Raw genomic sequence first — 13,103 nt, 5'->3', positions numbered from 1 at the left:
ATGGGAGATAGGACCAAGATGGCAGAGGAGTAGGACATGGAGCTCACCTTCTCCCACAAATACATCACAATTACATCTACATGTGGAACGATTCTCACAGAACATCTACTGAATGCTGGCAGAAGACCTCCGACTTCCAAAAGGGCAAGAAAATCTACACATAGCTGGGTAGGACAAAATAAAAAAAGAGAAAGGAATTGGGATGGGACCTGCGCCCCTGGGAGGGAGCTTTGAAAGGGGAAAGGTTTCCAGACACTGGGAAGTCCCCTCACTGGTGGGGAGATCAGCTGGGATGGAGGGGGAGCTTCAGAGACACGGAGGAGAGCACAACAAGCAGTTTGCAGAGGGCAAAGCAGAGAGAGACCTGCACAGATGGTCGGTGCCACCAAGCACTCAACCAACCTGAGACACTTGTCCACTAGGGCAGGAGGGGGCTGGGTGTGGAGGCTCAGGCTTCAGAGGTCAGACCCTGGGGAGAGGGCTGTGGTTGGCTGTGTGGAGACAGCCTCAGGGGGCTAGGGTGTAGCGCCCCACGACCGAGGTAATACGGGAAGAAACCTGGGACTGCCAGAGAGACAAGGTGCCATTGTTGGGAGGGTGTGCAAGGAGAGGGTCAGGACTGCCATAGGAGCTTCCTTCTCTGAGCACGCACTCTCAGGCAACAGGGCACTGCCTACCTGAGCTCCAAGGGCAGGTGCAAGCTGCAGCTGCCATCTCGGACTCTAGAGGCAGGTGCAGACCACTGCTGCTGCTGAGGGTCCCACGACTGCGTGCCAACTGCTGCCCCCTCCTCCCTGGCAGCGTACATAAGCCACGCACCTGCACACCCCAATCCAGGGGACAACGGCCAGCACACGCTGAGGAAAGGGGCAACAGGCATCCAAACCAAGAACAGCCCTCACGCCAAAAAATTATTAAACCCACACAAGCTACGTAGGGATGCTCCTGCATATAAATAAATAGCCCTCCAAGACTACAGTACATAATTGTTTCTCCTAAACTGACAGAGTAAGAAAAATACAAGTAAAATGAAGACACAAGTAAAATGAAGACACAGACAGACCACTTCCAGTTAAAAGACCAAGAGAATTCCCCTGAAGGAACAATGAAACAGACCTCTTCAGTCTAATAATAGATACCGAGTTCAAAAAAGGAGGTAATGAAAATACTGAAGGAATTAAGAAAGGCTATCGACAGAAATGCAGATTACTGCAAAAAGAAACTAGAAGGAAGAGCCAAGAAAAATTAGAAAATTCATTTGCAGAGATGAAAGCTGAGCTAAAGGCAATGATGGCAGAATGAATAATGAAGAAAGAATAAGTGATCTGCAATATAGAATAATGGAAATTACCCAATCAAAACAGCAGACAGGAAGCCAAATGAAAAAAACAAAAAAGAAAGCAACGTAAGAGACCTGTGGGATGATATAAAGGTGGCCAATCTATGCATAGTAGGGATTCCAGAGGGGGAAGAAAGAGAAAAAGGGATTGAAAATGTATTTGAAGAAATTATGGCTGAAAACTTCCCAAACCTAAAGAAGGAAACATATCCATCTACAGGAAGCACAGAGGGGGTCCCAAACAAGAGGAACCCAAACAGACCCACACCAAGACATATTATAATCAAAATGGCAAACGTTAAAGAGAGGCTTCTAAAGGCAGCAAGAGGAAAAAAAACAGAGTTAATTACAAGGGAACTCCTATAATTCTATCAGCTGATTTCTCTACAGAAACATTGCAGGCCAGAAGGGAGTGGCAAGATATATTCAGAGTCCTGAAAGAGGAAAACCTGCAACCTAGGGTACTCTACCCAGCAAGATTATCACTTAGGACAGAAGAAGAGATAAAGAATTTCTCAGACAAGCAAAAACTAAAAGAATACAGCAATACTAAACTTATCTTTAAAAATTATTGAAAGGTCTCTAAATAAAAAAGCAGCAAGAAGATATAGGAAGGAGGAAAACACAATTGGAAAGTAAATAAACTAGCCAGTATACACATCAAAAAGAAAAAGAAAATTAAAAACCCCTATTTGTGAAAACAACAATAAACACAAGGAATAGCAATAGGATGAACATTAAGATGTAAAAAAGGACATCAAAACCATAAAATGTAGAGAAGGAAAGTAAGAAAATGTAGATTCTTTAAGAATGTGTTTGAGCCTACATGACTACCAGTCTAAAGCAAGCACATATAGGAAGGGGTTAACATACTTGAAAAACGGGGCAACCACAAATCAAAAGCATACAATAGAGTCACAAAACCCAAAAAGAGAACACAAGCATAAAATAAAAGGAAATCATCAAACCACAAAAAGAATAAAAAAAGGATAAAAGAAACAATCAACTGGAAAGCAAGGTTTAAAATGGCAATAAATACATATGTATCAATAATTACCTTAAACGTCAATAGACTGAATGTTCCGATCAAAAGACAGAGTGTCAGATTGGATTAAAAAACAAGAGTCTATAATATGCTGCCTACAAGAGAGCCACCTTAGGGCAAAGGACACACATAGACTGAAAGTGAGGGGATGGAAAAAAAGGTATTTCATATAAACGGAAATGACAAGAAAGCAGCAGTTGCAATACTCGTATCAGACAAAATAGACTTTAAAACGAAGGCCATAAAAAAAGGCAAAGAAGGACACTATAATGATAAAAGGATCAATATAAGAAGAGGATTATGCGCTCGTCAACATATATGCACCTCAATACATAAAGCAAATACTAACAGATAAAGGGATAAATTGATGGGAATACAATAATAGTAGGAGACTTTAACACCCCACTCACAATAAATGGACACATCTTCTAGACAGAAAATCAGTAAGGCACAGAGATCCTAAATGATACAACGGTGAGACTTAATTGATATTTTCAGGACATTATATCCAAAAAAACCCAGAATACACATTCTTTTCAAGTGCACATACTAGAGCACAAAACTAACCTCAAAAAATTTAAGAGTATAGAAATTATTTCAAGCATTTTCTCTGACCACAACAGCATGAAACTAGAAATCAACCACAGGAAAAGAAATGAGAAACAATTCCATGGAGACTACTAAACAACATGCTACTAAAAAAAAAAAAATGGGTCAACGAGGAAATCAAAAAGTAAATTTAAAAATACCTTGAGACAAACAACAATGAAAACACAGCCGTACAAAATCTATGGTATGCAGCAAAAGCAGTTCTTAGAACAAAGTTCATAGCAATATAGGCCTTCCTCAAAAAACAAGAAAAATCTCAAATAAACAACCTGACCTATCACCTAAAAGAATTAGAAGGAAAAAAAAAAAAGAACAAAACCTAAAGCCAGCAGAAGGAAGGAAATAATAAAGATCAGGGAGGAAATAAAATAGACATTAAAAAATATAGAAAAAAATCAATAAAACCAATAGCTGGTTCTTTAAAAGGATAATAAACAAGATTTTCAAACCTCTGGCCAGGCTCACCAAGAAAAGAGAACCCAAATAAAACAAATGAAAAAGAAATCTCAACCAGTATGCCAACAACTTTGACAACCTAGATGAAATGGACAAGTTTCTACACACAACCCACCAAAACTGAATCAAGAAGAAATAGATAATTTGAACAGACTGATCACCAGAAGTGAAATAGAAAATGTAATTTTTAAAAAAAAACCAAACAAACAAAAAAAAGAAACTCCCTACAAAGAAAAGTCCAGGGCCAGATGGCTTCACAGGTGAATTCTACCAAACATCCAAAGAAGAACTTATACCAATTCTCAAACTCTTCCAAAGACTGAGGAGGAGGGAACACTCCCAAGGACATTCTGTGAAGCCACTGTCACCCTGATACCAAACCAGATAAAGACACCGCCAAAAAAAAAAAAAAATTACAGGCCAATATCTTTGATGAATATAGATGCAAAAATTCTCAACAAAATATTAGCAAACTGAATCCAACAACACATAAAAAAGATCATACACCACAACCAAGGGGGAGTCATCCCAAGTTCACAAGGATGGTTCAACATACACAAATCAATCAATGTGATACACCACATCAAGAAAAGACAAAAACCACATGATCATCTCAATAGATGCAAAAAAGCATTTGTCAATATTCACCATCCATTCATGATAAAAACTCTTACCAAAGTGGGTATAGAGGGAACATATCTCCATATAATAAAAGCTATGACAAACCCACAGCCAGTATAATACTAAATGGTGAAAATCTGAAAGCCTTCCTGCTAAAATCTGGCACAAGACAAGGATGCCTGCTCTCACCTCTTCTATTCAACATAGTATTGGAAGTCCTAGCCACAGCAATCAGACAAGAAATAAAAGGTATCCAAATTGGAAAGGAAGAGGTAAAACAATCACTATATGCAGATGACATGATACTATATATAAAAAACCCCAAAGACTCCACACAAAAGCTACTAGATCTAATAAATGAATTCAGCAAAGTAGCAGGATACAAGATTAACATACAGAACTCGGTTACATTTCTTTACACTAACAATGAAATATCAGAAAGGGAATGTAAAAATCAATACCTTTTAAAATTGCACCAAAAAATAAAATAAAGGACTAAAGAGAATTCAAAGAAATGGAAAGATATCCCATACTCTTGGATTGGAAGCATTAATATTGTTAAAATGGCAATATTACCTAAAGCAATCTACAGATTTAATGTGATCCCTATCAAATCACCCATGAAATTTTTCACAGAACTAGAACAAATAATCCAAAAATTTATATAGAACCATAAAAGACTCAATTGCCAGAGCAATCCTGAGGAAAAAAAAAACAAAGCAGGAGGCATAACTCTCCCAGACTTTAGACAATACTACAAAGCTACAGTCATCAAAACAGTGTGGTATTGGTACAGAAACTGACATACAGATCAATGGAACAGAATAAAGAAATAAACCCATACACCTACAGTCAATTCATCTTCAATAAAGGAGGCAAGAATATAAAATGGGAAAAAGATGGTCTCTTCAGCAAGGGGTGCTGGGAAAGTTGTACAGCTGTGTGTAAATCAGTGAAGTTAGAACACACCCTCAGTGTGCACAAAAATAAACTGAAAATGGCTTAAAGACTTAAGACGACACCATAAAACTCCTAGAAGAGCATAGGCAAAACATTCCCTAACACAATTTGTACCACTGTTTTCTTAGGTCAGCCTCCCAAGGCAATAGAAACAAAAGCAAAAATAAACAGATGGGACCTAATCAAACTTACAAGCTTTTGCACAGAAAAGGAAACCATAAACAAAACAAAAAGACAAACTACAGAATTAGAGAAAATGTTTGCAAATGATGTGACTGACACAGGCTAATTTCCAAAATATGTAAGCAGCTCGTACAACTCAACAACAAAAAAACAAACAACCCAATCAAAAAATGGGCAGAAGACCTAAATAGACATTTCTCCAAAGAAGAAATACAGATGACCAATAGGCACATGAAAAGATGTTCAACATAGCTAACAGAAAAATGCAAATCAAAACTACAATGGGGTACTACCTCACACAGGTCAGAATGGCCACTATTATAAAGGCCACAGGGCTCTGCTTTGCCAGTGGTTAAGAATCTGCCTTCCAATGCAGGGGACATGGGTTCGATCCCCGGTAGGGGAACTAAAATCCCACATGCCACGGGGCAACTAAGTCCACGTGTTCTAGAGCCCGCACCCCACAACTAGAGAGCCTGCATGCTGCAACTGCTGAGCCCACACACCACAAGTACTGAGCCTGCATGCCATAACTAGAGAGAAGCCCACACGCCACAATGAAAGATCCCACATGCCGCAACTAAGACTCCATGCAGCCAAATAAATAATGTGGTTTTTTTTTTTTTTTTTTTAAAGAAAAGGCCCCAAATAACAAATGCTAGAGAGGGTGTGGAGAAAAGGGAACTCTCCTACACTGAAGGTGGGAATGTAAGTTGGTGCAGCCACTATGGAAAACAGTATGGAGGTTCCTCAAAAAGCTAAAAGAGTTGCCATATGATCCAGCAATCCCACTCCTGGGCACATATCCAGACAAAACTTTAATTCAAAAAGATACATCCCTATGTTCATAGCAGCACTATTCACAATAGCACACGTCACAAGACATGGAAACAACCTAAATGTCCATCGATAGAAGAATGGATAAAGAAGATGTGGTACATATATATATATATATAAAGAAATATAACTCTGCCCGAAGACAAAATAATGATTTGCCATGGAAACAACCTAAATGTCCATCGATAGAAGAATGGATAAAGAAGATGTGGTACATATATATATATATATACAATGAAATACTACTCAGCCAGGACAAAATAATGCTATTTGCAGCAACATGAATGCAACTAGAGATTATCATACTAAATGAAGTAAATCAGAAAGAGAAAGATAAATACTGTATGATATCACTTATATGTGGAATCTAAAATATGGCACAAATGAACCTATCATGAACCTGAACCTATCTACAAAACAGAAATGGACTAGCAGACATAGAGAACAGACTCATTGTTGCCAAGGGGGAGGTGGAGAGGGAGAGGGATGGACTGGGAGTTTGGGGTTCGTATATGCAAACTATTACATTTAGAATTGATAAACAACAAGGTCCTAATGTACAGCACGGAACTATATCCAATCTCCTGGGAAAAACCATAATGGAAAAGAATATTAAAAAAGAATGTATATATGTGTATAATTGAGTCACTTTGCTTTACAGCAGAAGTTAACACAACGTTGTAAATCAACTATACTTCAATTTAAAAAAAAAAGGGGGGGGGACATGGTACCATCTAGTAAATTGTGCCTATAAGACAGCTACATCTTCGAGCCTCTTAGCTTTGCTGTTATTCTTTGAGAATTGAGAGATGTATCATTTTCTATACTTTTAAAAAATCTTGTCACCTCTTCTGTTATTCCCAGCTTTTTACCCTGCCACTTTAATTCATTTTTATCTCTTCATGTTTTATACTTCACTCCTCCTGAAACTATCGTTCTTATGGTCTTGATCTGGAATTTAGGGTTTACATTTAAGTTTAATCTAATTAGCATATAGCAGGTGCTTTCTCATCAAGCAGAGCACTGCAAGAGGCATAAAGAAGAGTTCCTATCCTGGAAAATCTGGTAATAGACCCACCAAAGCATTAGGCGTAAGCATTTTTGAATTGAGTTGGATACAGTGTTTGTGGTCAGATAGGAATAGATTACATAATGGAATGGCTGTAAATGAATATCAGATGGACAGAGAATTGATCCCCCTGTGATGGGCACTGTCTCTCATTCCAGTTTTCAAAGGTCGGCCTACATCTGTCTGAATCTCAATTGAATCCTTCACCTGAAATTTCAACATCACATCTCCAAATTGAGTTCTCATTCTGTGTCCAGCATAATATCAGTTGCCACGTGTTTGTTTTATCCTGGCTACCTGAATCTGATTGAACTTGATAGAAACAGCTTTTGATGAGCACAGAACTGTATAAGTACATTTTAAATGTTAACAAACCAACTTTTGGAAAATTTCAACATTACTTTCCAATCACCTCCACCACCCTCACTTTTATTATGCAGTCCTCTTCCACTGCTTTCAGTTAGTCATACTGTATGAGTCAGGATTCAGTCAGGAAAACAAAAGCAGCCACTCTGTATATCCCAGGAGTAAAGGGTTTATTGTCGGAATTAAAGTTGACACCCCCATTGGGAGAGCTGGAGGAGGGAGGATCAGATCAGGCCATGGTCGGCGGAGCTCAGGGACTCTCTTCCTTACACAGTGGAGCGCGGGCTCAGGACTTGAGGGGAAGCTGCTCTCATCCTTAGGAATCCCAGGGTAGTCCCCACCAGTATCTCAGTTTGCAGTAGTGGAGCAGGTGGTTTTCAAGAATGCTCTGGAAAGCTTCTGCAAATCTCACATCTGCCCACACTTGGCAACAGCCTCCAGAGAACAATGGCTTCCTCTCCCAACTTCCAAATCTTGAAAGAGTGCCTCTCATTGGTCATGTTTAACCTGGAACCACCCCCCCACGTGGGGGGAGGGGATCCTGGGAAATGTAGTTTCTGATGTCTCTAAAGTACGGAAGGTGGCAGTGATGCTGAGTTGACAACAGGCAGGACACAGATAAGTCCAGTTTGATTCTAGGAGGAGCTTATTGATATCAACTCATGTCCTAGCTCCTTTTGTCATTCTGAAACTTCATGTTTTAGGTTCAGTAAAAAGCAATTCAGTATAGTGAAGGTGGCTTTAACATTCTCGTATATAAATTCCTAATTGTTCCATAGCCAATAGTCAGCCCTTGCAACATCAGATAAGTTCTTTGCTGGAGATATGTTTATTTCTCAAATGAAACTGGAAGCTGAGACTTTTCTTATATCCTTCCTAGGATTCCACAATTCTTTGAAGACATTTAAAAATATCAGTTAACTTGTCTTCATATTTTTTTTTTTTGGCCATGCCGCATTGCATGCGGGATCTTAGTTACCTGACCAGGGATCGAACCCATGCCCCCTGCATTGGGAGCGCCTTAACTGGACCACCAGGGAAGTCCCTTAGTGTTTTAAATATATATTTTAAGAAAGCAGTTCTCCACTGGGGACAGTTTTTACCCTGTGGGACATTTGGCAATATCTGGAGACAATTTTGACCATCAGAACTGGGGGAGGTGCTACTGGCAGCTAGTAGACAGAGGTCAGAGATGTGCTAAACATGCTACAATGCACAGGACAGTCCCCATAACACAGAATTGTCCAGCCCCAGAAGCCAGTAGCCTGAGATTGAGATACCCTATTTAGGTCAGTGAAGAGGAAAGAGTGCTGGCTATGAGGCAGGTCTGGATTATTTGAATCTTGGCTCTGCCACATATGAGCTGAGATATCTTGGACAATTTGCATTATATTTATGAGCTTCAGTTTCCCCATTTTATATGGGCATGATAGTGCCCTCCTTACATGATTGAGAAAGGATTTGAGATAGCCATTCTGACAGGTGTGAGATGATAGCTCACTGTGGTTTTGATTTGCATTTCTCTGATGATTAGTGATGTTGCGATATCACCTCATACCTGTCAGAATAGATACTGTCAAGAAGACAGGAATAACAAGTATTAGTGAGGATGTGGAGAGAAAAGGAAACACTTGTGCACTGTTGGTGGGAATGTAAATTGGTACAGCCACTGTGGAAAACAGTATGGAGGTTCCTCAAAAAAATTAAAAATTGTACTATCATGAGATCCAGCAATGCCACTCCTGAGTATATATCCAAGGAAAATGAAAACACTAATTTGAAAAGATACATGCACCCCAGTGTTCATAGCAGCATTATTTACAATTGCCAAGATATGAAAGCAACCTAAGCCCATCAACAGAAGAATGAATAAAGATGTGGGGTGTGTGGGTGTGTGGCGGTGTGTGTGTGTGTGTGTATCTACAATAGAACGCTACTCAGCCGTAAAAAAGAATGAAATTTTGCCATTTGTGACAACATGGATGGACCTGGAGATTATCATACTAAGTGAAATAAGTCAGAAAGACAAATACTGTATGTTTTCACTTCTATGTGGAGTATAAAAAAATGAAACAAATGAACAAACATAACAAAACCAAAACAGACGCACAGATACAGAAAACAAATGGTAGTTAACCAGAGGGAAGTGAAGGAGGAGGAGGGGTAAAGGGGATTAAGAGGTACAAACTACTAGGTATAAAAAGACTACCCCACCCCGTAGAAGAATGCAATTTAAAAAAATGCATATACTCTATGCTTTCACTTATATGTGGAAACTAAAATATAAAACAAATGAGTAACTATAACAAACAGAAACAGAATCACAGATACAGGGAACAGACTGGTGGTTGCCAGAAGGGAGGGGATGAGGGGCAGGAGCAAAATGGGTAAGCGGGATTAAGAGGTACAAACTACTAGGTATAAAATAGGTAAGTTACAAGGATGTAAAGTGCAGCACAGGGAATATAGTCAACATTTTATAATAACTTTATATGGAGGATAATCTATAAAAATACTAAATCACTATGTTGCACACCTGAAACTAACAGTATTGTAAGTCAACTATACTTCAATTAAAATTTTTTTAAGTTAGAAAAAGAATCTGACACCATAAAGTGCTCAATACAGATTAGCTTGGTGGTGGTTTTTTACTGCTATAATTACATAAATATTTGTTTTATTAACACTATACAATGTGGATTCTTTTTAGGCAATCCCTAATGGACCCGCCTGGTGTTGGTGGCTTCTTGCAGTCCTTCCCGTCGACCCCCGCTATCAGCTGTCGGTCTTGTCAATGAAGTCTTTGAAAGAACGGTTGACAAAGATACAGCATATACTGACTTATTTTTCTAGAGACCAATCTAAGTAACCAACTGCTTGGATCTTCCTCTAAAATTACCCTAATCTGGCTGTGGTAATGGCCAGATTGTCCGCTGCCTTTGCACATCCAGTGCTGGTTTGAGAAATGTAATGAAACTGTTCTTTTTTTTTTCTTTTTCCTTCAACCTCCTGAATCATGTGGTTCTGCAAACAAATACCTTCAACTAGGATTTAGACCACTAAGAACTTGCACAGAAAAACACACACTAAATGTGTGTTAAACCTCTACATTGTGATGAAGTTGCACTATGTACCATACTCTAAATGAAATGAGAACTCTGTGTGTGGGTGCGTGTGGGTGCGTGTGTGTGTGTGCGTGCATGAGCGCCCGTGTGGGTAGTATGGGTGCATTTTCTCTGGCTTTAAAATTTTAAAAGAAAAAAAAAAAGCCATAGAGAGCAGAACTTGCCGAGGGTCATTTATTGCCCAAGTTTACAACGGTAGCGATACAAGTTTTTGCAAATTGAATTTGCCTCAGATTTCTCTGTCCTGATGCTTAATTTGCACAAGTACGTAAGCTATGGTATTGAGTATCACTCTTTGTAGGAAATACCGCTCTTGCTGAACTGTCTTGACCATTGACTAGGACACAGTTTCTTATTTATGTAAATACTTGCATCCCAATAGCCAACAGGCATCGGATGCAGAACCTAGAGCCAGTTTTCAGGAACAACTGCAAACCTGACTTGGTACTGTGCATCTATTCATAAAACACTTAAAACTGTGAAAATATGGTTTACACTTAACTGTACATAAAGGTAAATGGAGAACTCAGTTCAGTACCAGTTAGTTTGTACATTTTAGGGGGGCTTTTCACATTAACTGCCCATCTATGTAATTTATAGTTTGACATATGTTTGTTTAAAAAAATTACATAGTATAAACCCATTAAGGATCTAAGGGAAGAGAAGAAGCTTAATGTAGAACTAAGCTTTTAAAGTATGTTGGGTTTTTTTTTTTTTTAATTCTCGTCTTGGTGCAAATGTTAGTTATGCCTTATTCATATCACAGTTAGATCACCATGCTGTGACATGGTCTGTATTCATGCTGCCCTAGATACTTTTGTAATTATTTGTTGCAGACTTGTGACTGTCCCTCTTAACTTTCTTTTATGTAAGTAATTTGTAAAAGTTTCTTAAAAATTTTGCTTTTGCTTATTTAATTTTGAATAAAAGCTAAATTCATAATACTTTTTCTTAATTAGGTTAATGTCAAAAAAAGATCAGTGGAGGAATCAAGCTACATAGAGTAGAGAAAAGATGAGTTTTGCCTACTGTCTTGTGCTGTGAGATGTAAGCTATAGCTTTCAAAATACTTTTTTTTTTGGTCATCTTTTGACCAAACAATGAAGTGTCTTAAGGAAAGTTTAGGCCTAGAACCATCCTCTGAAGTAGGGGTCTCCCAACCCCTGGACCGGTACCAGTCCGTGGCCTGTTAGGGACAAGGCCGCACAGCAGGAGGTGAGGTGCAGGCGAGCGAAGCTGCATCCGCCGCTCCCCGTCACTCGCGTTACCTCCTGAACTACCCCCCACCCCACCCCGGTCTGTGGAAAAAGTGTCATCCACGAAACTGGTCCCTGGGGCCCAAAAGTTTGGGACCGCTGCTCTAAGGCACATTTTTCAACCTCTGAAAAATCCATGTCCCTTTAGGGTAAAGATAAGGCTCTTAGTTACCCCCATTGAGGACACCTCTTGGCTAAACAGCCTTGATTCTTTCAGTCCCTGATTTCCTAGCTAGGATTTTTCAAATATAAATAAATCATCTTTTAATATTGAATGTTTTAATTAAAAAGGCAGAAATGACTGCCTAGATAGAGAGCCACCCTTTGCCCTCACAATTATGCTAGTCACGAATCGTGAATAGTTCTACAGAAAATGTCTAAAGAATGGGCCATTCCCCAAAAGTACCTTATCAATAGTTTCTGCAGTGTTAGACTGAACTTTCTTGTAATAAAAAACTATCAAATGCCTGTTAAATAGCTTAAATAGTGTCTGGGTGGTATAAATGAAGAGTTTACCTATACATTTCTGTATAGTTCTCAAAATATGTATCAGACAGCAGTAGGAGTTACCTGGTGCTGAATCTACATCTGTGTATGTACTTGCGTGTGTCCACACATACACACGCACAAAGCAGCATTAAATGGTTTCTCTATATATACACACACACACTAATGGAAATTCATGGGTTTTTATTTATCATTTGACCCTAGTTTTGTGGTAAATGATCGCTGATAGTTATTCTGTCTATAGATTTTTTTTTTTAATGTCTGGAAATCTTTTTCCTACTGCACTTTCCATTCAGATTATCAGAAAAAGGGGTGGAAAGAATCTGACTTTTTTTCCCCTTATCGCTTTAAGTGACTAAGTTCTGTCATGAATTCCATATTTCAAGCCAAGGTCGCTGGTTGTTGATCTTCTTTTCTTATACACCTGTCTCTACATGTCCAGTTCTTCCTGTTCCTCGAGGTCAACCTGAATGCCTTCACTCAGCTAAAACCCTGAATCCATAGCACTTTCCTTGTACTTTGCTTATAGCTCGTATGGGGGATATTTGAATTATATACATAAACCCTCTCCTGAGTATCAAGACCAGTGTCTAGCAGTTTAGACAGATTTAATCTCCAAGACATAGGCTGACCACAGAACAGAGTTGAAATAAATGCCAGTTAAGAAGGGAAGTTGGGGGCTTCCCTGGTGGCGCAGTGGCTGAGAGCCCGCCTGCCGATGCGGGAGACA

At 39.1% G+C, this 13,103-nt stretch overlaps 1 protein-coding gene and 1 long non-coding RNA gene across 3 annotated transcripts in view; both read left to right on the top strand.

Annotated features, from left to right (window-relative positions):
- Positions 1 to 11,551, top strand: part of LONRF1 (LON peptidase N-terminal domain and ring finger 1) — a 45,890-nt gene extending 34,339 nt beyond the window's left edge. For both annotated transcript variants that reach the window (XM_024131440.2, XM_028481208.1), the window contains one exon: positions 10,196 to 11,551. In XM_024131440.2, the coding sequence (XP_023987208.1) occupies positions 10,196 to 10,354 (159 nt within the window). In that variant the 3' untranslated portion in view covers positions 10,355 to 11,551. The remainder of the gene's footprint in view (positions 1 to 10,195) is intronic.
- Positions 6,428 to 10,110, top strand: LOC129391625 (uncharacterized). Its single transcript, XR_008616075.1, has 2 exons — positions 6,428 to 9,679; positions 9,904 to 10,110. It is a non-coding gene; the product is annotated as an uncharacterized lncRNA (long non-coding RNA).
- Positions 11,552 to 13,103: the final 1,552 nt, after the last annotated feature.

Source organism: Physeter macrocephalus, chromosome 20, assembly GCF_002837175.3.
Source record: "Physeter macrocephalus isolate SW-GA chromosome 20, ASM283717v5, whole genome shotgun sequence".
Taxonomy (NCBI): Eukaryota; Metazoa; Chordata; class Mammalia; order Artiodactyla; family Physeteridae; genus Physeter; species Physeter macrocephalus.
The sequence above is the reverse complement of the archived record's forward strand: the minus strand, read 5'-3'. Positions and strand labels throughout refer to the sequence as shown.